Source organism: Anomaloglossus baeobatrachus, chromosome 3 (genome assembly GCF_048569485.1).
Source record: "Anomaloglossus baeobatrachus isolate aAnoBae1 chromosome 3, aAnoBae1.hap1, whole genome shotgun sequence".
In the NCBI taxonomy this organism is placed as follows: domain Eukaryota; kingdom Metazoa; phylum Chordata; class Amphibia; order Anura; family Aromobatidae; genus Anomaloglossus; species Anomaloglossus baeobatrachus.
Window position 1 is genome coordinate 42,416,718 of NC_134355.1, and position 21,333 is coordinate 42,438,050.

The following is a 21,333-nucleotide window of genomic DNA, read 5'->3' on the forward strand; positions in this document are numbered from 1 at the left end:
TCTTTACAGAAGAAAGGTGAATGCTACAAAAAGATTAACAAAGCTTTACATATCAGTCAAGTATGTCCAGATAGATTACCAACAAGACAAAGGGGTACTTCTCACATAGCGAGATCGCTGCCGAGTCACGGTTTTTGTGACGCACCAGTGACCTCATTAGCGATCTCGCTGTGTGTGACACTGAGCAGCGATCTGGCCCCTGCTGTGAAAATCGCTGCTCGTTACACACAGTGCTGGTTCATTTTTTGGACGTTGCTCTCCCGCTATGAAGCACACATCGCTGTGTTTGACAGCGAGAGAGCAACTATCTGAATGTGCAGGGAGCCGGCGTCTGGCAGCCTGCGGTAAGCTGTAACCAAGGTAAATATCGGGTTAACCAAGTGAAGCGCTTTGCTTGGTTACCCGATATTTACCTTGGTTACAAGCGTCCGCCGCTCTCAGGCTGCCAGTGCCGGCTCCCTGCACACGTAGCCAGAGTACACATTGGGTAAATAAGCAAAGCGGTTTGCTTATTAACCTGATGTGTACTCTGGCTAGGAGTGCAAGGAGCGGTGTGCGCTGGTAACCAAGGTAAATATCAGGTAACCAAGCGCTTGGTTACCCAATATTTACCTTAGTTACTAAGCGCAGCATCGCTTCCACACGTCGCTGGTGAGATCTGTCTGATTGACAGCTCACCAGCGACCATGTAGCGAAGCACCGGTGATCCTGACCAGGTCAGATCGCTGGAGCGTCGCTAAAGTGTGACGGTACCCTAAAGACACACCATATAGTCAACTTGTGACACACAAGCCATAGTACCGCAGTCGGGCTATATACCGTTAGCCATCATACTTTAAGCCCTTTGATTGGGGAAGTTAAGGCAGTGCCAAAATAGAAAAGAAAAAACCCACAAATCAGCAATTACTGATCTACTGTAAAGTGTAATCAAATTCCTAGAAAGCCCAACGTCACCAGTGGCCACCTGTGCTATCGATACCCGAATCACTAGCCATAGTTACACAGTGAGGTGTCCAGATGGCGGTGTGAACTGCTAACCTGTGACCTTACCCAAACTTCACCTTACAGACATACGACACCAACATCTCCACCTTCTCCCATTGTAAAGCCCTAAAAACTCCATCGTTCCCGTCACACAGGAAATGTCGCCACGCGGATTTCTCCGATAACCTGCAGGCTGGGACTCGGCCTAGGACCTGGCACAAAGCCTAAAATATGTACGTAACCGTGTGCTGTGAATCAATTCCTCCGAAGTATTAAGCAATGCTGGAAATCCTCATCCGTTCTCTCCATGTTGAAATATCGGCCCCAGGGGAAAAGCAACTCGGAACCAGTGACGACGCACAGGTTTTTTCCCTTTCTTTTTCTTAAACTTGGGCCATTTAAAGGAGTGCGGCCAACTACAGCGACACTGTCACATAGCTGAAATCTAGTCCAGCCGAAAAAACAAAAAAACAAACCCTTTTTAAATTTATTTTTTAAAGACTTGTCCAGAAATTGCACTTCCATAAATAGCTCCCCACGGGGCAGGTCTTTTAACCTACTCATTACCGGGTTGGGGGTGCAGATCCTCTGAATTGTCACAGGGTGGCCTGACCCGGTTCCATTGCACCGAGGCGTACAGGAGGGAGGATGAAGGTAGTAGTTGGAGGTTAGGAAAGTCTATTAGGATTGTGACACCGCCTGTGGAACGCGGCCAGGAATGGAGCCGCCGCTGCAGGGTATGTCACCGGGGCAGATCTCAGATGCAGCCAGGGTGGCATCGCTCCCCACAGGTGGAGCGGGCCAAGGGAGGATGGCGGGGGTGGTGGCAGTCCCCGTTGGCGCCGCCGCGCTGGGGCGACGCCGACGCCGGTAAAGGAGAGGCAGGGGCTGCGGTTCCAGGTCTTTTACTCACAAGTAATTCAGGCGCTGCCCTAGAGTACCGGTCTCCGCCACGATGGGCTCCAGCCGATCCCGGATCCATGGAAGGTCAAGTCCAGCATGTGAGCCCTTTCCTCCTTGTATGGGCTAAGTATCGGACCCCCGTGGCGTGAAGCACTTGTGGATCCCGGTGTCAGTAAAGTGTCCCGTTCTGTGTAGCACAGTTCCAATTTTGGGCCAGTCCTCAACCCCGGATCCTATATGCTATTTGCTGCAGACTCGGTGGGACGGGTCCAGTGACTGTTCTAGTCGTTCCCCGCGACCCTTGCAGAGTTGGTAGATAACGTGAAGTATATCTGCCCTAGGGTTCTGTACCCAGACAGCGCCGGTTCTGTGGAAGCAGCCGCCTGCTTCTCCCCAGCGACTGAGTGATGAACGCCTTCGCCCATAGAGCTCTCGCGGTATGTCCACTCTGCTCTGTGTCTGTAGCTGTTGTCCTCTTGTTGTAGTTGTGTTGTGTGGTCTGAGCTGTTGCTCCAGTCGCTGCCACTGGCTGGTTCATTGCTCTCACTAGGTCAACCTGCTCTTCCCACTGTGTGCTCCTGACAACCCCTGGTGGTTGCTACTCCCTGACCCGGAGTCCCCGGTTCCAGTGGATCTGGGGATCCCCTAGTGCGATGGAGTCTTGTAAACCCATTGCTGCAATGACCCCCTACTGTGATCTGACCCTGGCCCGTTCCCCATTGGGGAGGGAAACCAACTGACTGTATGTTTGTGTAAGTGGAAACCGGCATCGACCTTCCCCTGACCCGGGATAAGTACTAAACCCTAATGGGGCTGCAGTACACAGTGGCGCCTGAAGCCTCAGGGGCGCCATACTTGCACTTGCGCTGCTCCGCCACACTGGCTGCTGCGGCTTCTTCTGGCATCAACATCTAGTGGGGGAGTGACGCGAGTGCTGCAGCCAATCAGCAGGCCAAAAAGGAGACAAAATTTAAAAAAAAACAAAAAAAAAAAAAACAATCGTATTTACAAACAGTTGTGCGCATTAGTAAATATGGTTGCTTTTTTTGCAGTCAGTCAGTTCACATAGAATGTGAAAGTTGATTAGTTGCTGCAGATTGGCTGCAGCGGTCGTGTGATACTGCCAAATGCGGATTTCAGATGAGCAGGGAACAGTGCAGCGAGTGCGGAGAAATGCTGAGAGCCTGGAAGGAAAGTATAGATTATTTATAACTACCTCTCCTTGGTTCAATTCAGAAAAAAGAAAAAGAAAAAGAAAAAAACAAAAACAAAACAAAAAACACACAATTTTAAGTCAGGGCAGAAAAACAAAAAAAAACAAAAAAAAACAAAAAACACACCTTTAGAATCGGTGTTTTGGAGATTACCTTCACAATCTCCGCTTGCTTACACTGAATAGAAATATTTTAAGACAAGAATTTCCCTTTAATTCAGTTTATGGGATTGCAGAGAGGAAAAAAATAAAAGTTAAAAAAAAAAAAATTAAAAAAAACCTACTAAAATGCTAAACTCAGCTCTGCTACTTCGGCATTTCAGCTCTTACATCATACAGACTTGTAGGTACAGGCCGGGCTGTGGATTTACCGCACTGAATAAATATTTGTATCGTTCAGTCACACTGGACAGTTCTCTCCTTGTAAAAGTAAAATTACAGCACAAGGAAAAGCCGAGGAACGCGGGTATTAAAGGAAGTATTAATTTTCTCCAAATAGTATACTACAGAATACCCCAACGCAGAGAGAAAAAAAAAAAAAAAAAAAATATATATATATATATATATATATATATATATATATATATATATATATATATATATATTATAAAATTATAAAAAAGAAAAAATATAAAAAAACCATAAAAAGTATATAATATAAAAAAACAAAAAATATATAATATAAAACCATATATAATATAAAAAAAAAGAAAATATATATATATATATAAAAAATGAAAACAAAATTATATATTATAATATATATTTATAATTTATTATATTTATATTTTTTTCCCCCCATTAAAACAGGGGCACATCATTGATCCCTCAAATATGAGATGTCCCTCTTCATCACATAGTAGCATTGGCAAAGGTTTTCTTGCTCGTTTCCATTTATCCCATTCATCATCCTGGGCCACCCCACACACAGACTAATGTTGGCTCCACCCGCCAATATGGACAGGTTTGGCCTATATTCTTGTGTATATGGTTACCACTGACAAACTGTTAAAAAGGGAATCTGTCAGCAGGTTTTTGCTACTTCATATAAAAAAGCAGCATAATGTAGGCAAAAGGAGATCCTGAATCCAACAATGTATCACTTAGATTACTGGCTGCAGCTGGTCAGACACAAAATCCGTATTTTTAGATTTAGCCATGTAACAGAGCTGAGAGAGCTGCCCCTGCCCCTCCTAGATTCTATAGAGGTGTAAGTGAGAGGCGGGAGCGTGCCAGACTGCTGCAAGCGTGACATTGTAGTCCAGCAATGATAAGGGTCCTGCTGCTTAAACAAATGGCAAATAAACACTATATCGAACTGTGACAACACAGGAATCCCTGAATTCTATGTTTAGCCCTTGCAGGATGCAGTCTTTATATTACATAGCAAAACCTGCTGAAAGATTCAGTTTAAAGGATCATGTCTGATTTCAGACTGCCGGTCCCGTGGTTCTCTGGAGATAAAGTTGACGCTAGAGAGGTCTGACAGCGATTTTCTCAGATCACAGGAGCGTTCAGCAGAGAGATTGCTCCAGTACATGGGAAAGTCAGATGCGAGTGTTGCTGGCTAAAAAGGTGGCCATCTCAAGAGTATGGGGGGTCTTTAGACAATGTAGACTGCTGGTTGATGTGCAAGAGTTGTGGTACAGAGTGTGCAAACTCACCTGTTAAGATGATTCCTACAAACATCCAGGCGCAGAGGAAAATGTTGCCAGCCTGAGGCCCGTAGTCTGTTGTGAGCTTTCCTTGTGCCAGAGTGAACAGGATCCCAAATATCTGCAGGGGGAGAAACACGGGGATGAAACCACAAACGAGAGCCCTCCAGACCGACTATCAGCGTTCAGGACCTGGATGCCTATTGTTGGACCGCAGATGCTTTTAGTCTCTAGAGCCAAGATGTCAGAGGTGGCAGCGGCTCTCTGAAGACAAGATCACTTGGCAAAGCAAGTGTTCTTCTTTATGGGAGAGATGAGCGAGAGCCACCAGAGGAGACATGGAATGCCCGACAGCTACCGAAACACTATTAGGAGGGGAAATCGGCACCTTAGTAGTCTGATCTCGCAGTGATATGGCAGCAGTTAACCCCTTCAGCCCCGGGGCACTTTCCGTTTTTTGCTCCCCTTCTTCCAAGAGCCGTAACTTTTTTATTTTTCCATCAATCTTGCCATATGAGGGCTTGTTTTTTTGCGGGACGAGTTGTACTTTTAAATGAAACCATAAGTTTTACCACATAGTGTACTGGAAAACAGCAAAAAAATTCCAAGTGTGGAAAAACTGCAAAAAAAAAGTGTGATCGTACAATAGTTTTTGGGATGTTTTATTCACAGTGTTCACTATATGGTAAAACTGATGTATCTATGTGATGCCTGAGGTTGGTGCGAGTTTGTAGACACCAAACATGTATAGGTTTACTTGTATCTAAGGGGTTAAAAAAAAATCACAAGTTTGTCCAATAAAAGTGGCATACGTTTTGCGCCATTTTCCGAAACCCGTAGCGTTCTCATTTTTTGGGATCTATGGCTCAGTGACTGCTTATTTTTTGCGTCTCGAGCTGACGTTTCTAATTGTACCATTCTTGCGCAAATGCTACGTTTTGATCGCCTGTTACCGCATTTTGCGTAAAACTTGCAGTGACCAAAAAACGTAATTTTGGCGTTTGGTAAACTGCGTAGTGGCAAAAAATTTCCAATCAGATTAATTGATTTTATATTTTGATAGATGGGGCATTTCTGAATGCGGTGATTCCAAATATGTGTATTTATTTATTTTTTTTAACCCTTTAATTTTCAATGGGGTGAAAAGGGGGGGGGGGCGATTTGAACTTTAAGTTTTTGTTTTTTTTATTTTTTAAAACTTTTTACTTTTTTTTTATTTTACTAGTCCCCTAGGGGGGCTATAGCGATCAGCAATCCGATCGCTCTGATCTGCTGATCACAGCTATACAGCTGTAAACAACAGATATGGTCACTTCCTGATTCATTCGGCTCCGAGCCGAGTGAAAACGAAAGTGACTCGTCATAGATAGCTGCAGGCGTCATCACATGACCCTGTGCTACCATGTCAACCACCGAAAGTCACATGATCACTCACGTGACTTCCGGTGGGGGCAGCGGTAAGTGAAAATCATGACCGTGCGTATATACATCTCGCTGCCAGACTTTAGCAGCGAGATGTAAGGGGTTAATGTTACGAGTGGAATGCGATTCCACTCGTAACATGCAGGCACACGTCAGCTGTTGAAAACAGCTAATATGTGCGCGGATCGCCGCATCCTGCCAGTGGCAGGGGGCGGGGCTTAACGGCACATGTTCCATGACGGATATATCCGTCAAAGGTCGTGAAGTAAATCTCAAATGTAAATGTTTGTTCATTGGTGTTCTAAAAACACACCTACAACCCTGAAGAGGGAAAATATAGCCTGGATGTGTTACCCTGCGTAGGCCAGAAGAGTACCTGTCAGGTGCTTGGGAAAGCTGGATGTGAGCAGCGGGGATAAGGAAGGGGGGGGGAGGGGCTGTCTTGCTTGCCTCTCAAAGTGGCGAGTGGTGGCAGAAAGAATTTTAGTGTAAATGTGTGCATTTGCTGCGGTGTGTACTTAAGTCAGGGGCGGATATATAATTGGTGCAACACCACAAGGGCCCAACAAATTTGGGAGCGGACTTTCATTCCAAAAGAATTTTGAAATTGGGAATTATCATGAGTTTTACTGTTAGGCACACACAAAGGCCCAGGCACACACAAACGCCCAGACACACACAAACGCCCAGGCACACACAAACGCCCAGGCACACACAAACTGTTTGGATGTTTGAGGCAATATATTGGCTGTTTTGACAGTTATCCTGGATATTTATCAGGTGGCCTATAGCAACCAATCACAGCTCTGTTTCTATTTTGTTAGAGGTCAAGGAGCTGGTGGGGGGGGTGTCACGTGATGGGGATGAGCGGACCGCAAAGAGGTACAATTGACTACACAAGGTATTTCTTTATGAGCTTTACATTGATGTGACCATTATCCTGTGTAGTGGACCACCCCTTTAAGGCTGGTGGCCATTGTGCTCAACCCTCCTTAATAATGATTTTTGCTGATACGTTTGGGCTGACGGTTATAGCAGAAGGCATCTACAATGAAGTATTAAAGCGCGTAGTTAGCAGGGACATCCAAGACTAAAAAGGAACGACCTTTGAGATCAAACCAGTGATGACAAATCAAAAACCTATGGCTCAGATCTTATTAGTGCCTGTAAGTAAAAGTTAATAAGTTCTTTCTGTTCCCATTTCCATAGGAGGTCACTAATGGGCAGGGGTTGGGATTTTTAAGATTCCTGGTGCTCAGCAATAGTGCTACAGTGTGAATAACACAGGGCGGTTTTAGTAAAGCGGGGGCTGGGGAGGTGGCAGAGGCATTTATATCGCTATGGCAACTGGAATGTTTCCAGGATTCCGTGATCATCTGATTGTGCAACATCCCCTTTAAAAAGGTAAGCACACACCTGCCCACCTGTATACATACCTGGGCTGAAGCATTTAGCAGGCCGGACGACGTGCCTTCCGATTCTGGGTACGTGATCTCCACAGCAAACTCAAACCCCAGAGGAAGGTAGCCGGTCATAAAAAACCTGAGGAGGAGAAAATAAGAGACAATGCCTTTAGAGTGTCAGCTCTGGGGCACTGTGGAACTAAGTACTACAGATTGGATGGATGCTGCTGAGAACTACAACACCCATCGTGCACCAACACCATGGAATCGCTGGTTAGGGGGGTGTACAAATCAGCGAGCCATAGACTGGATTAGCACAACTCAGGGTACACCTAAAGCAACCAGACTGCGTTACATGTGGCCCTGATACCTGGATTGTCATCACTGCTAATTTTCCAGGCATTTAGCATGTAGTCCATATTTTATTTTATTTAAAATATAATATAATTATATATATATATATATACACATATACATACACACACACACCACACACATTATATATATATATATGTGTGGTGTATGTGTATGTGTATATATGTGTGGTGTATGTATGTGTATGTGTATATATGTGTGGTGTATGTATGTGTATATATGTGTGGTGTATGTATGTGTATGTGTATATATGTGTGGTGTATGTATGTGTATGTGTATGTATGTATATATATATATATATATATATATATATATATATATATATATATATATATATATATATATATATATATATATATATATATATATATATATATATATATATATATATATATATATATATACACACATATATACATCAAAACACAAAACTGTAACTGAAAAATAAAGAGAATTTTGTTTACTTACCGTAACTTCTTTTTCTTATAGTTCTGTATTGGGAGACCCAGACATTGGGTGTATAGCTTCTGCCTCCGGAGGACACACAAAGTACTACACTAAAAAGTGTAGCTCCTCCCTCCTAGCATATACACCCCCTGGATCACCAAATACAGCCAGTTTAGTGCAAAAGCTGAAGGAGGACATCCACCCACAAGTCCCTTACGCCGACCAGTGGTCAGCACAGAAAGAGAGGTGCACCGCCTAAGAGCAGCGGTGCGAAACACATAGATCCGGAGCACCCGCACCAGATCCAGAGAATGCAACGCCTTTTCAAAGCGATGAACAGGAGCCGGCCAAAAGGAAGGCAGGGAAATGTCCCGGTTAAGGTGGAAGGAGAAACCACCTTAGGGAGAAAGTCCGGAGTCGGACGGAGAACCACCTTGTCTTGATAAAGAACCAAAAGAAAGGTGACTCCGAAGAGAGTGCAGCCAAATCAGAGACTCTCCCGAGAGAAGTTATGGCCACTAGAAAAACCACTTTCTGTGAAAGACAAGACAAAGAAACCGCTCTAAGAGGCTCAAAGGGGGGTTTCTAGAAGCCGTGAGGACCGGATTAAGGTCCCAGGGCTCCAAAGGCCGCCGGTAAGGCAGAAAGATGTGAGATGCGCCCTGCATGAAAGAGCACACCTGAGCCAGCCGGGCGATACGCCGCTGGAACAACACTGACAGAGCCGAGACCTGTCCCTTGAGGGAATTGAGGGATAGTCCTAGCTGCAGACCGGCCTGTAGAAGGGACAGGAGGGTCGGCAAGGAAAAAAGGCCAAGAAGCATGGCCGGAAGAGCGACACCAGGACAGGAAAATTTTCCAGGTCCTGTGAAAGATTTTGGCCAAGGAATACTTCCGAGCCAGAGTCATAGTGGAGATGACTTCAGGAGGAATACCAGAAGTCGTCAAGATCCAGGACTCAAAAGCCACGCCGTCAATCTGAGAGCCGCAGAATTCTGGCGGAAAGACGGACCTTGAGAAAGAAGGTCTGGACGGTCCGGGAGATGCCACGGCACCTCTACGGACAGACGGAGCAGGCCAGGGTACCAAGCTCGCCTGGGCCAGTCTGGAGCAATGAGAATGACCCGACGGCCCTCCATTCTGATCTTGCGCAGGACTCTGGGCAAGAGCTAGAGGGGGAAACACGTAAGACAGACGAAACTGGGACCAATCTTGAACCAGCGCGTCTGCTGCAAAAGCCTGAGGATCGTGGGAGCGAAGATCCACGTCCGGAGAGCCCCACTTGCGGCAGATTGACCGAAACACTGCCGGATGCAGAGCCCACTCGCCTCTGTCCACGGTTTGACGGCTGAGATAATCTGCCTCCCAGTTTTCCACGTCTAGGATGTGGACTGCGGATATGGAGGACTTTGAGTCCTCCGTCCACGGAAGGATTCGTTGAACCTCCAACCTTGCCAGGCGGCTGAGTGTCCCGCCCTGGTGGTTGATGTAGGCAACCGCTGTCGCGTTGTCTGACTGGACTCGAATGTGCTTGGCCGCCAACAGGTGAAAGGCTAAGAGAGCTAGAAGCACAGCTCTGATTTCCAGCACATTGATCGAGAGGGCTGATTCGGCCGAAGTCCAAGAGCCCTGCGCTCCGTGGAGGAGATATCCTGCTCCCCAGCCGGATAGACTGGCATCCGTGGTGAGGATCACCCAGGACGGAGCCAGGAAGGAGCGTCCCTGAAGAGAGAGGGGCCGAAGCCACTACAGAAAGGAGCCCCTGGTCTGTGGCGACAGAGCCACCAACCCGTGGAAGGAGGAAGTCTGCTTGTTCCAACAGCGGAAAATGTCCAGCTGCAGAGGACGTAGATGGAACTGGGCAAGGGAACCGCTTCCATTGACGCCACCATCTTACCCAACACCTGCATTAGGTGCCTGATGGAACGACGGCAGGGCCTCAGCAAAGAGCGCACCGCCAGAGTAGGGACTGCTGTTTGACTAAGGGCAGCTTCACAAGTGCCGGCAGAGTCTCGAATTGCATCCCTGGGTACGTGAGCGGAGTCAGAGTGGACTTGGACAGAAAGACAAGCCACCCGAATTGGCTAGAGTGGCGAGAGTGAGCGAGGTACTCCGCTGACAGTCTGCACTGGATGAAGCCTTGACTAGAAGGCCGTCCAGGAAAAAAGGATCACTGCCAACCCCTGGAGGTGCAGAACCGCAACCACTGCTGCCATGGCCTGAGAATACTCGAGGGGTCGTGGCTAACCCCAAGGGAAGAGCCACGATTGGAAATGTTCCTCCCCGATTGCAAAACGTAGCCAACGCTGGTGTGAAACTGCAATTGGCATATGCAGATAGGCATCTCTGATGTCGATGGATGCTAGGAAATCTCCTTGGGTCATTGAGGTAATGACTGATCGCAGAGACTCCATGCGAAATGCCGCACCTGAACTGCTGGTTGAGAAGCTTGAGATCCAGGTCGGAAGGCACCGTCCTTTTCGGGGACTAGGAAGAGATTTGAGTAGAAATCTCAGAACCTTTCCCAGTCGGGAACCGGTACAATTACTCCGTTGGCCTGCAAGGATGCCACGGCCTGTGAGAAGGCGGCGGCCTTGGAGCAGGGGGGAGTTGACAGAAAAAATCTGTTTGGCGGGCTGAATAGAATTCTATCCTGTAGCCGTGGAGATTCCCGCACCCACTGATCGGAGACGTGTTGAACCCACACGTCACCAAAGTGGGAGAGCCTGCCACCGACCAAGGACGTTGCTGGCGCGGCCAGATAGTCAAGAGGAGGCTGCCTTAGTGGCAGCCGCTCCTGCGGTCTTCCGAGGACGCGGCTTCGTGCGCCAGTTGGTCCACGGTCCTTGGCTGAGCTGGTGGACGAGGCCGAGGGCTTAGAGGACGACCAGTTGGAGGAACGAAAGGAACGAAACCTCGACTGGTTCCTGCCCTGGACAGGTTTCCTGGTTTGTGGCATGAAAGTACTCTTCCTGCCAGACGCTTTTTTAATAATTTCATCCAGTTATTCACCGAATAGTCTGGTCCCAGCAAAAGGGAGCCCAGAAAGGAACTTCTTTGAAGAAGCATCTGCCTTCCACTCTCGAAGCCACAGGAGCCTGCGGATAGCGAGGGAATTGGCCGAAGCCACCGCAGTGCGGTGAGAGCTCCAGTATGGCAGACATGGCATAGGATGAAAAGGCTGAAGCCTGAAGGTTAAGGCAACCATTTCGGGCATAGAGTCCCTGGTGAGGGAATGCATCTCCTCTAGAGAAGCAGAGATGGCTTTGAGAGCCCACACTGCTGCAAAAGATGGGGAGAACGAGGCCCCTGCCGCCTCATATACAGATTTGACCAGAAGGTCAACCTGGCGGTCAGTGGAATCCTTAGAGAGGTGCCATCAGCCACTGATACAACTGTCCGGGCTGAAAGTCTAGACACCGGAGGGTCCACCTATGGTGATTGAGCCCACTCCTTGACCACCTCTGGTGGAAGGGGAACAGTCATCAGAACCACGCTTTGGGAAGAGTCTGTCAGGACAGGCTCTGGGTTTGGTCACAGTGGCCTGAAAAACTGGAGTGGTTAAAGAACACACTCCCCGTTCTCTTAGGCAAGGTATACTGATGCTTTTTTGCCAGAGGGGGTTGCTCCCCTGATACAGGCGGATTGAGGTCCAGTACAAATATAATGGACGCAATCAAATGATTAGCATCTGCGTCACCTTCGGACAAAATGGTACATGGAGTAGCGTCCGAGCCCCTAGTAAAGGCATCCTCCTCGTCCTGCGAGTCAGCTCGTGAATCAGAGCCGCGGGACGAGGAAGGAGAGGGGACCCTGCGTCTCCATTTTAGGAGGACGGGGTCTGAGACCAGATGAAGAATCCTCTGTGAGCTTTGCTGAGCGAGCCGTGGCAGCAGAAGCGCCCTGAGAAGGGGGCTGATGCATGCTCAGCAGTGTCCGGGACAGCTGTCCCCTGGAGAGAGGGAGTCAACCCAAGCCGGGAGTTCAGCCACCGGAGCCGGAGCAGCCGGAGGGACCACTGGGGATGAGCCTCCAGGCTGAGGCACCACTATGTTAAAGCAGGCATCACAATGTGGTTATGTGCTCGGTACAGGCAGTACGAGCCTACATGCAGTGCATATTAAGAACAGCCTTGCAGCCCTGCTCTGATATGAGACATGCTGCAGAAGTGGGGGCTCTGGCCAGAATGACCCCCAGCAGAGTATATAAACAGAGTATATAAGCAGCAGCACAACCGGAGGTTGTGGCTTGCCAGACCGTTTACATAGAGACATCTCTGTGCCCTCCAGATCCCCCAGCCCAGGCCCCCAGTGTCACAATGTGGTTATGCAGACATGCATGAAAACGCTGGTAAAATGGCGCCGGAGCGAGGAGAGGGGGCGGGACCTACTCTGAGAGCGGGATCCGGAAGGCAAATGAGGTATACAGGGGAGGGAATCTTTCCTCAGTGAGGAGTGTCCCTTCCCTGTGCTGAACAGCCGCTGGGCGGAGCCGCACTGTCCCTCTGCATGACTGACATGCAGGGGCAGTAAAATCGAAACTAGGCCTCAGGCGAAGCCGGGGCCTAGATTTAAACATGCGGCCAGCGCGCAGGCACCATCAGCGCGGTTCTCCAGTGAAAACTGGAGAACCGGCCGGAAATGTTAACACAGTCACATAACACACTCTCCCCAACATATAAAGTACAAGGGACCCCTGGAAAGACCACTTTCTGTGGTAATAACGTCTCAGTACTTAGCTTGTGAGACGCAGGGCCAGGTCCCTGAGGGATGAGTGCTCCGTTCAGCAGGAACCATACGGGCTGCGGATGGAGACCGGTCTCCTGCGAGGCAGGGAGAACAGTGTTGGCTCCCACTTCAAGCCAGAGCCCGAGGGGATGGTGAAGGAGCGCGGCATGAAAAGGGCTCCAGCCCTGAAATCAACCTTAACAGCACCGCCGACACAGTGGGGTGAAAAGGGACATGCCGGGAGTCCAGGCTTGGACCCGCTTTTCTTCAAACGCTTCCAAAAATGAAAATCAGATGAGAATGCATGTGTGGATGTGTGCCTCCTGAACACAAAGCATTGAACTGGCTGTATTTGGTGATCCAGGGGGTGTATATGCTCGGAGGGAGGAGCTACACTTTTTAGTGTAGTACTTTGTGTGTCCTCCGGAGGCAGAAGCTATACACCCATGGTCTGGGTCTCCCATAAGGAACGATGAAGAAGAAGGGAATTTTGTTACTTACCGTAAATTCCTTTTCTTCTAGCTCCAATTGGGAGACCCAGACGATTGGGTGTATAGCTACTGCCTCCGGAGGCCACACAAAGTATTACACTAAAAAGTGTAAGGCCCCTCCCCTTCTGCATATACACCCCCCGTGGATCACGGGCTGCTTCAGTTTTAGTGCAAAAGCAAGAAGGAGGAAAGCCAATAACTGGTTAAACAATTCAATCCGAAGGAACATCGGAGAACCGAAACCATTCAACATGAACAACATGTGTACCCGAACAACCAAAAAATCCCGAAGGAACAGGGGCGGGTGCTGGGTCTCCCAATTGGAGCTAGAAGAAAAAGGAATTTACGGTAAGTAACAAAATTCCCTTCTTCTTCGGCGCTCCATTGGGAGACCCAGACGATTGGGACGTCCAAAAGCAGTCCCTGGGTGGGTAAATTAATACCTCAAGTTTGGACCGTAAAAACAGCCCTTCCCTACATGGAGGCAACCGCCGCCTGCAGGACTCTTCTACTTAGGCTGGCATCCGCCTAAGCGTAGGCATGCACCTGATAACGCTTGGTGAAGGTGTGCAGACTCGCCCAGGTAGCCGTCTGGCACACCTGCTGAGCCGTAGCCTGGTGCCGTAATGTCCAGGACGCACCCACGGCTCTGGTAGAATGGGCCTTTAGCCCTGATGGAACCGGAAGCCCAGCAGAACGGTAGGCTTCAAGAATTGGTTCCTTGATACATCGAGCCAGGGTGGATTTGGAAGCCTGCGACCCTTTGCGCTGACCAGCGACAAGTACCAAGGGTGCATCCGAGCGACGCAGGGGCGTCGTGCGGGAAATGTAGATTCTGAGCGCTCTCATCAGATCCAACAAATACAAATCCAATTCATATCGATGAACTGGATGAGGACAAAAGGAAGGTAAGGAGATATCCTGACTGAGATGAAAAGGGGGATACCACCTTAGGGAGAAACCCCGGAATCAGGCGCAGCACTACCTTGTCTTGGTGAAACACCAAGAAGGGAGCTTTGGATGACCGCGCTGCGAGCTCGGACACTCTCTGAAGAGACGTGACCGCTACCAAAAAGGCCACTTTCTGTGAAAGTCGAGAAAGTGAAACATCCCTCAGAGGCTCAAAGGGCGGTTCCTGGAGAGCAATTAGTACCCTGTGCAGATCCCATGGGTCTAACGGCCTCTTGTACGGAGGGACAATGTGACAAACCCCCTGCAGGAACGTGCGTACCTGAGGAAGTCGCCCTATGCGCTTCTGAAAGAATACAGACAGCGCTGGGACTCGTCCGTTAAGGGAGCCGAGCGACAAACCTTTTCCCAAACCAGATTGCAGGAAGGAAGGAAAAGTAGGCAATGCAAATGTCCAGGGAGACACTCCCTGAGCAGAGCACTAAGATAAGAATATCTTCCACGTCTTGTGGTGGATCTCGGCAGACGTCGGCTTCCTAGCCCGTCTCATGGTGACAATGACGTCTTGAGATAATCCTGAAGACGCTAGGATCCAGGACTCAATGGCCACCAGTCAGGTTCAGGGCTGTAGAATTCAGATGGAAAAAACGGCCCTTGGGACAGTAAGTCTGGCCGGTCTGGTAGTGCCCACGGTTGGCCGACCGTGAGATGCCACAGATGCAGGTACCACGACCTCCTCGGCCAGTCTGGGGCGACGAGGATGGCGCGGCGGCAATCGGAGCTGATCTTGCGTAGCCCTCTGGGCAACAGTGTCAGAGGGGGAAACACATAGGGTAGCTGGAACTGCGACCAATCCTGAACTAAGGCGCCTGCCGCCAGAGCTCTTTGATCGTGAGACCGCGCCATGAAAATCGGGCCCTTGTTGTTGTGCCGAGACGCCATTAGAGCGACGTCCGGCCTCCCCCAGCGGCTACAGATTTCTTGAGACCCGTCCGGGTGCAGAGACCATTCCCCTGCGTCCATGCCCTGGCGACTGAGGAAGTCTGCTTCCCAGTTTTCTACGCCCGGGATGTGAACTGCGGATATGGTGTATGCTCTGTCTTCCACCCACATCAGAATCCGCCGGACTTCCTGGGAGGCTTGCCGACTGCGTGTTCCGCCTTGGTGGGTGATGTATGCCACCGCTGCGAAGTCGTCCGACTGAATTCGGATCTGTTTGCCTTCCAGCCTCTGCTGGAAGGCTTGCAGGGCAAGATACCCTGCCCAGATTTCCAGAACATTGATCTGAAGGGTGGACTCCTCTGAAGAGAGCCCTTGCCCGTCTGAGAAAGGGGTACGTTCCTGTCTAGGGACGTTGACTTCCCATCCCATTGGCGAAGAATGTCCTATAGAAGTGGACGCAGATGAAACTGCGCGAAAAGGACTGCCTCTGCATGAGGCGTCTTAAGGGGTGTGACTGGCCTTGAAGGAGAGACTGCACCCCCGTCTGTAGTGAACGCTGTATGTCCAGCGGGAGCTGCACTATCGCTGAGAGAGTGTGAAGCTCCATGCCAAGATATGTCAGCGATTGGGTCGGTGTCAGATTTAACTTTGAAAAGTTTCTGATCCACCCGAAACTCTGGAGAGTCTCCAGCGCCACGTTCAGGCTGTGTTGACATGCCTCTTGAGAGGGTGCCTTGACAAGTAGATCGTCCGAGTAAGGGATCACAGAGTGACCCTGAGAGTGCAGGACTACTCCCACTGCTGCCATGAACTTGGTGAAAAGCCGTGGGGCTGTCGCCAGACCGAAGGGCAGGGCTACGAACTGAAGATGCTCGTCTTCAATAACGAATCGTAGCCAACACCGGTGCTCTGGAGCAATCGGCACGTGGAGATAAGCATCCTGATGTCTATTGACGCTAGGAAATCTCCTTGAGATATGGAGGCAATGACGGAGCGGAGGGATTCCATCCGAAACCGCCTGGTTTTCACGTGCTTGTTGAGCAGGTTTAGGTCCAAAACGGAACGGAAGAGCCGTCTTTTTTTGGTACCACAACCAGATTGGAGTAAAAACCGTATCTTGTTCCTGAGGAGGAACAGGGATTACCACTCCTTCTGCCTGCAGAAGAGCATCGGCTCGGTCGGGAGGTGAGGAAGTTCTGAAAATCTAGTCGGAGGACGAGAACAGAACTCTATCCTGTACACGTGAGACAAAATGTCTCTCACCCACCGGTCTTTGACCTGTGGCAGCGAAATGTCGCCAAAGCGGGAGAGTCTGCCACCGACCGCGGATGCGGAGAGAGAGAGTTGAACGTCATGAGGAAACCGCCTTGGTAGCGGTTCCTCCGGCTGCCTTCCTTGGGCGTGATTGAGCCTGCCAGGAATCTGCGCCTCTCTGAGCCTTTTGAGTCCTTTTGGACGAGGACAATTGGGACCTGCCCGAGCCTGGGAAGGACCGAAACGCGACTGTCCCTTCCTCTTGTTGTTTGATCTGGGCTGGTGTAAGGAAGAGTCCTTACCCTTGGACTGTTTAATGATTTCATCCTATCGCTCACCAAACAGTCTGTCACCAGATAACGGCAAACTGGTTAAGCACTTTTTTGGAAGCAGAATCTGCTTTCCATTCCCTCAACCACAAGGCTCTGCGTAAAACCACGGAGTTGGCGGACGCCACTGACGTACGGCTCGTAGAGTGCAGGACAGCATTAATAGCGTAAGTCGCAATGCAGACATTGCGAGGTTAAGGACGCCATCTGCGGCACAGATGTACATGTGACAGTGTCCACGTGCGCAAGACCAGCTGAAAAAGCTTGGAATGCCCATACGGCTGCGAATGCCGGAGCAACCGACACGCCGATAGCTTCATAGACAGAATTCAACCAGAGGACCACCTGTCTGTCAATGGCATCTTTAAGTGAAGTCCCATCTTCCACTGCAACTATGGATCTAGCCGCAAGCCTGGAGATAGGGGAATCCACCTTTGGACACTGGGTCCAGCGCTTGACCACGTCAGGGAGAAAAAAGGATAACGTGTATCCTTAATACGATTGGAGAACGCTTATCTGGATAAGTGTGTGTTTCCGGATTGCTTCTCTGAAGTCAGAGTGGCCAGAAAAGTACTCAATATACGTTTGAGATACTGAAAAGGGATTTCTCCTGCTGTGAGGCTGAGTCCTCCACCGGAGGAGCTGAGGGAGAAATATCCAACATTCCCTTGATGGACGCTAGAAGATCATTCACTATGGCGTCACCATCCGGAGTATCCGGATTGAGAGCGGACTCAGGATCAGAGTCCTGATCAGCTACGTCTGCCTCATCATACAGAGAGTCCCGCTGGGACCATAACCAGTGATGAAGCCGAGTGCCGCTCCCAGCGAGCTCGCTTAGGCTGTCTGGGACTGTCGTCCGTGTCAGAGCCTGTGCCCTGGGATGCATGGGACCCCCCCGGAGCACTGATTTGTTCCAAATGAGGGCGTATCAACATTGCCCATGGTCCGTCTGGACTGCAAAGTCTCTAAGATGTTAGTCACAGTCACAGACCTATCAGCCGAAACTGCAACTCCGTCCCTGTCCCTGGACAGGGTTCACAGGTGGTTCCTTTAGCCACCTCTAGCAGAGACCCCGGCTGACCAAATGCTACGGGGGAGCATTGCACACAATGGGGACAGTGAAGCCTGCCGTGTGGAACAGTATCACGTGTAGTACAAGCAGCATAGAAAGCCTGTGCCTTGGCACCCTTTCTTTTTTGCTGCTGTTGTCTAGCCATCTAGAAGCATATAGCCAAGAATAGCGACCGTACAGTGCAATGTATAGCATACAAGCATAAGTACAAATGAACACTTCAGCACATGCAATACACGCAGCATAGAAAGCCTGTGCCTTAGCACCCTTTCTTTTTTGCTGCTGTTGTCTAGCCATCTAGAATCATATAGCCAAGAATAGCGACCGTACAGTGCAATGTATAGCATACAAGCAGAAAGTACAAATGAACACTTCAGCACATGCAGTACAAGCAGCATAGAAAGCCTGTGCCTTAGCACCCTTGCTTTTTGCTGCTGTAGTCTAGCCATCTAGGCATAAAGTACAAATGGCATTAGTGGGGTCAGCACTTCAGGTGCTGCTTACCGCCCGCCCAAAGGCGGGTGTGTGGTCGCCCGATCCTGTAACTGGTTGCCCAGAGCTTGTCTCCCTTCTCCAGCCCAGACTGCGTGCAGGAATGGCTGCCGGCGTCTTGTGAAGAGGGGCGGGCCGTGGGCGTGCCCCAGACAAGAGCGGGAAACTGGCGTCCCACTGTGTCCAGTGAAGGGGGCTGGAGAATGCAAAGCAGACTCCAGCTCTCGGCGCTGACTTTCTGTACAGCGTCCCGCCCCTCCCCTGACTGGCAGGGCTGGGGGCGGGAACGAAGCGAAAACTAGGCCGCAAAGCCGGGGACTCGAGTAATAAGCGCGGCCGTCCTATGTGCACGGCCAGCGCGGAAGTCCCCGGCGCACCACAAGTCCCAGCCGCGCCACAGTGTAAAACACCCCGCAGCGGCCGGCGCGGCAGTTTCTAACACATAAATTCACTCAGCTAAGCTGCAGTGAATAATAGCACAAGCGCTCCGCGCTGTTGTCCCCGGCGCACTAGCACTCCCAGCAATGCTGGTGTGTGTGTGCGCGATGTGTACGGGGACACAGAGTACCTTAATGTAGCAGGGCCCTGTCCCTGACGATACTCAGCTCCATATCCAGCAGGTTCTCTGGGTCTGTGGATGGAGCCCGGTCTCAGTGCCTGGAGACCGGTAAGATCCCACTTCACCCAGAGCCCCGAGGGGGGATGGGGAAGGAAAACAGCATGTGGGCTCCAGCCTCCGTACCCGCAATGGGTACCTCAACCTTAACAAACACCCGACAAAAGTGGGGTGAGAAGGGAGCATGCTGGGGGCCCTAGTATGGGCCCTCTTTTCTTCCATCCGACATAGTCAGCAGCTGCTGCTGACTAAACAGTGGAGCTATGCGTGGATGTCTGACCTCCTTCGCACAAAGCATAAAACTGAAGCAGCCCGTGATCCACGGGGGGTGTATATGCAGAAGGGGAGGGGCCTTACACTTTTTAGTGTAATACTTTGTGTGGCCTCCGGAGGCAGTACTATACACCCAATCGTCTGGGTCTCCCAATGGAGCGCCGAAGAAAGAATCATTTTTTTTCCGACTTTTCATAGAAATTGATACTTCCCATGAAGACATTTATATACAAGACAGAGCTATAAAAAGGAACAAAATTCATCTTTCAGAACTACCTACATTATACAGTTATATTTAATGTATGTACACAGTGACTTGACCAGCAGAATAGGGAGTGCAGCTCTGGAGTATAATAGAGGCTGTAACTCAGGATCAGTAATGTAATATAGGTATACAGTGACTGCACCAGCAGAATAGTGAGTGCAGCTCTGGAGTATAGTACAGGAGGTAACTCTGGATCAGTACAGGATCAGTAATGTAATGTATGTACACAGTGACTGCAAAAGCAAAATACTGAGTGCAGCTCTGAAGTATAATACAGGATGTAACTCAGAATCAGTACAGGATCAGTAATGTATGTACATAGTGACTGCACCAGCAGAATAGTGAGTGCAGCTCTGGAATATAATACAGGATGTAACTCGGGATCAGTAATGTAATGTATTTACACAGTGACTGCACCAGCAGAATAGTGAGTGCAGCTCTGGGGTATAATACGGTACAGCATCTTACCCTAGAACTCCTCCGGTCGCAAACACAATAATAATATTGCCAAGATTCAGGGTGAAGGTGAAGATCAACATCCCGATGAATGATAAGATGTAGACGATCAGTGTTGTCTGCCTGTGGGGGGAGTCAGGGCTGAATATTAGTGTCAGGGGTAACACAGGCAGGCACATCAAACCAGAACATACTGTTGCAGTATATCGGAATGCAGGTGGAGTTTACCTACTTGTAGGTCTTGGTATAGTCCAGCCACATACCGCATATGACTGAACCAATCATCCCAGCGATCACCAGGGTGAGCCCGATCCGGCCGGCATTTAACTCTATATCTTCTTGCCCCTATCAGAAAAGAGCAGATTACAGACGAAGCATAACTGGTGATCGCAGAGGGTGTACTCCCCCCGCCTGATCATACAAGTGTTTTTGGGGAGGGGTGGAAAATAATCACCAAATGTCCACCCACCAGAACCCTCAGTGATATGTAATCAATGGGAAAAGCTGGCAGTCTTCAGTGTCCATGCAGCGCCACCACAGGGTAAACCAAGCATTACACATTTCATTATCAAATTATTGGATGGATTATCTGTGCAATAAAGGACAGCGAGGGTCCTCCAGAGGGAAATACTTTCTTATAACAACTTTCCATTTTAGTAAAGAGAGGGTCAATCTAAACAGGAGACCCAGAATTCCCTAACTGGATATATAAAATGAGTTTTCATAAATGGAAGCCATTATCAGAAAGTTATAAAGGGAATCTGGCACCAGGTTTTTGCAGCATAATGTAGAGACAGAGACCCTGATTCCAGCAATGTGTCACTTACTGAGCTGTTTGCTGTCATTTTGATAAAATCACTGTTTTCTCTGTTGCAGATCTAGCAGTTATAAAGAGCTCAGGAATATGTTGTGACTACCTGCAGCACACCAAGTAGTCCTGCAATGATAATCTCCTGCTGATTAATCAGTGATTTTATCAACACTACACTAAGCAGCCCAATAAGTGACACATCGCTGGAATCAGGATCTCTGCCCCTACATCCTACATTATGCTGCTCTCAGATTAGGTGGCAAAAATCTGGTGACAGATTCTCTTTAGGAG

General features: G+C 49.3%; 1 protein-coding gene across 2 annotated transcripts in view; it reads right to left on the reverse strand.

Annotated features, from left to right (window-relative positions):
* The window catches only part of FLVCR1 (FLVCR choline and heme transporter 1), a 69,600-nt gene that overhangs the window by 18,512 nt on the left and 29,755 nt on the right, over window positions 1-21,333 (reverse strand). For both annotated transcript variants that reach the window (XM_075339150.1, XM_075339151.1), the window contains exons 5-8: window positions 20,464-20,576; window positions 20,244-20,354; window positions 7,614-7,719; window positions 4,765-4,876 (exon numbers count right to left, since the gene is read on the reverse strand). In XM_075339150.1, the coding sequence (XP_075195265.1) occupies window positions 4,765-4,876; window positions 7,614-7,719; window positions 20,244-20,354; window positions 20,464-20,576 (442 nt within the window). The remainder of the gene's footprint in view (window positions 1-4,764; window positions 4,877-7,613; window positions 7,720-20,243; window positions 20,355-20,463; window positions 20,577-21,333) is intronic.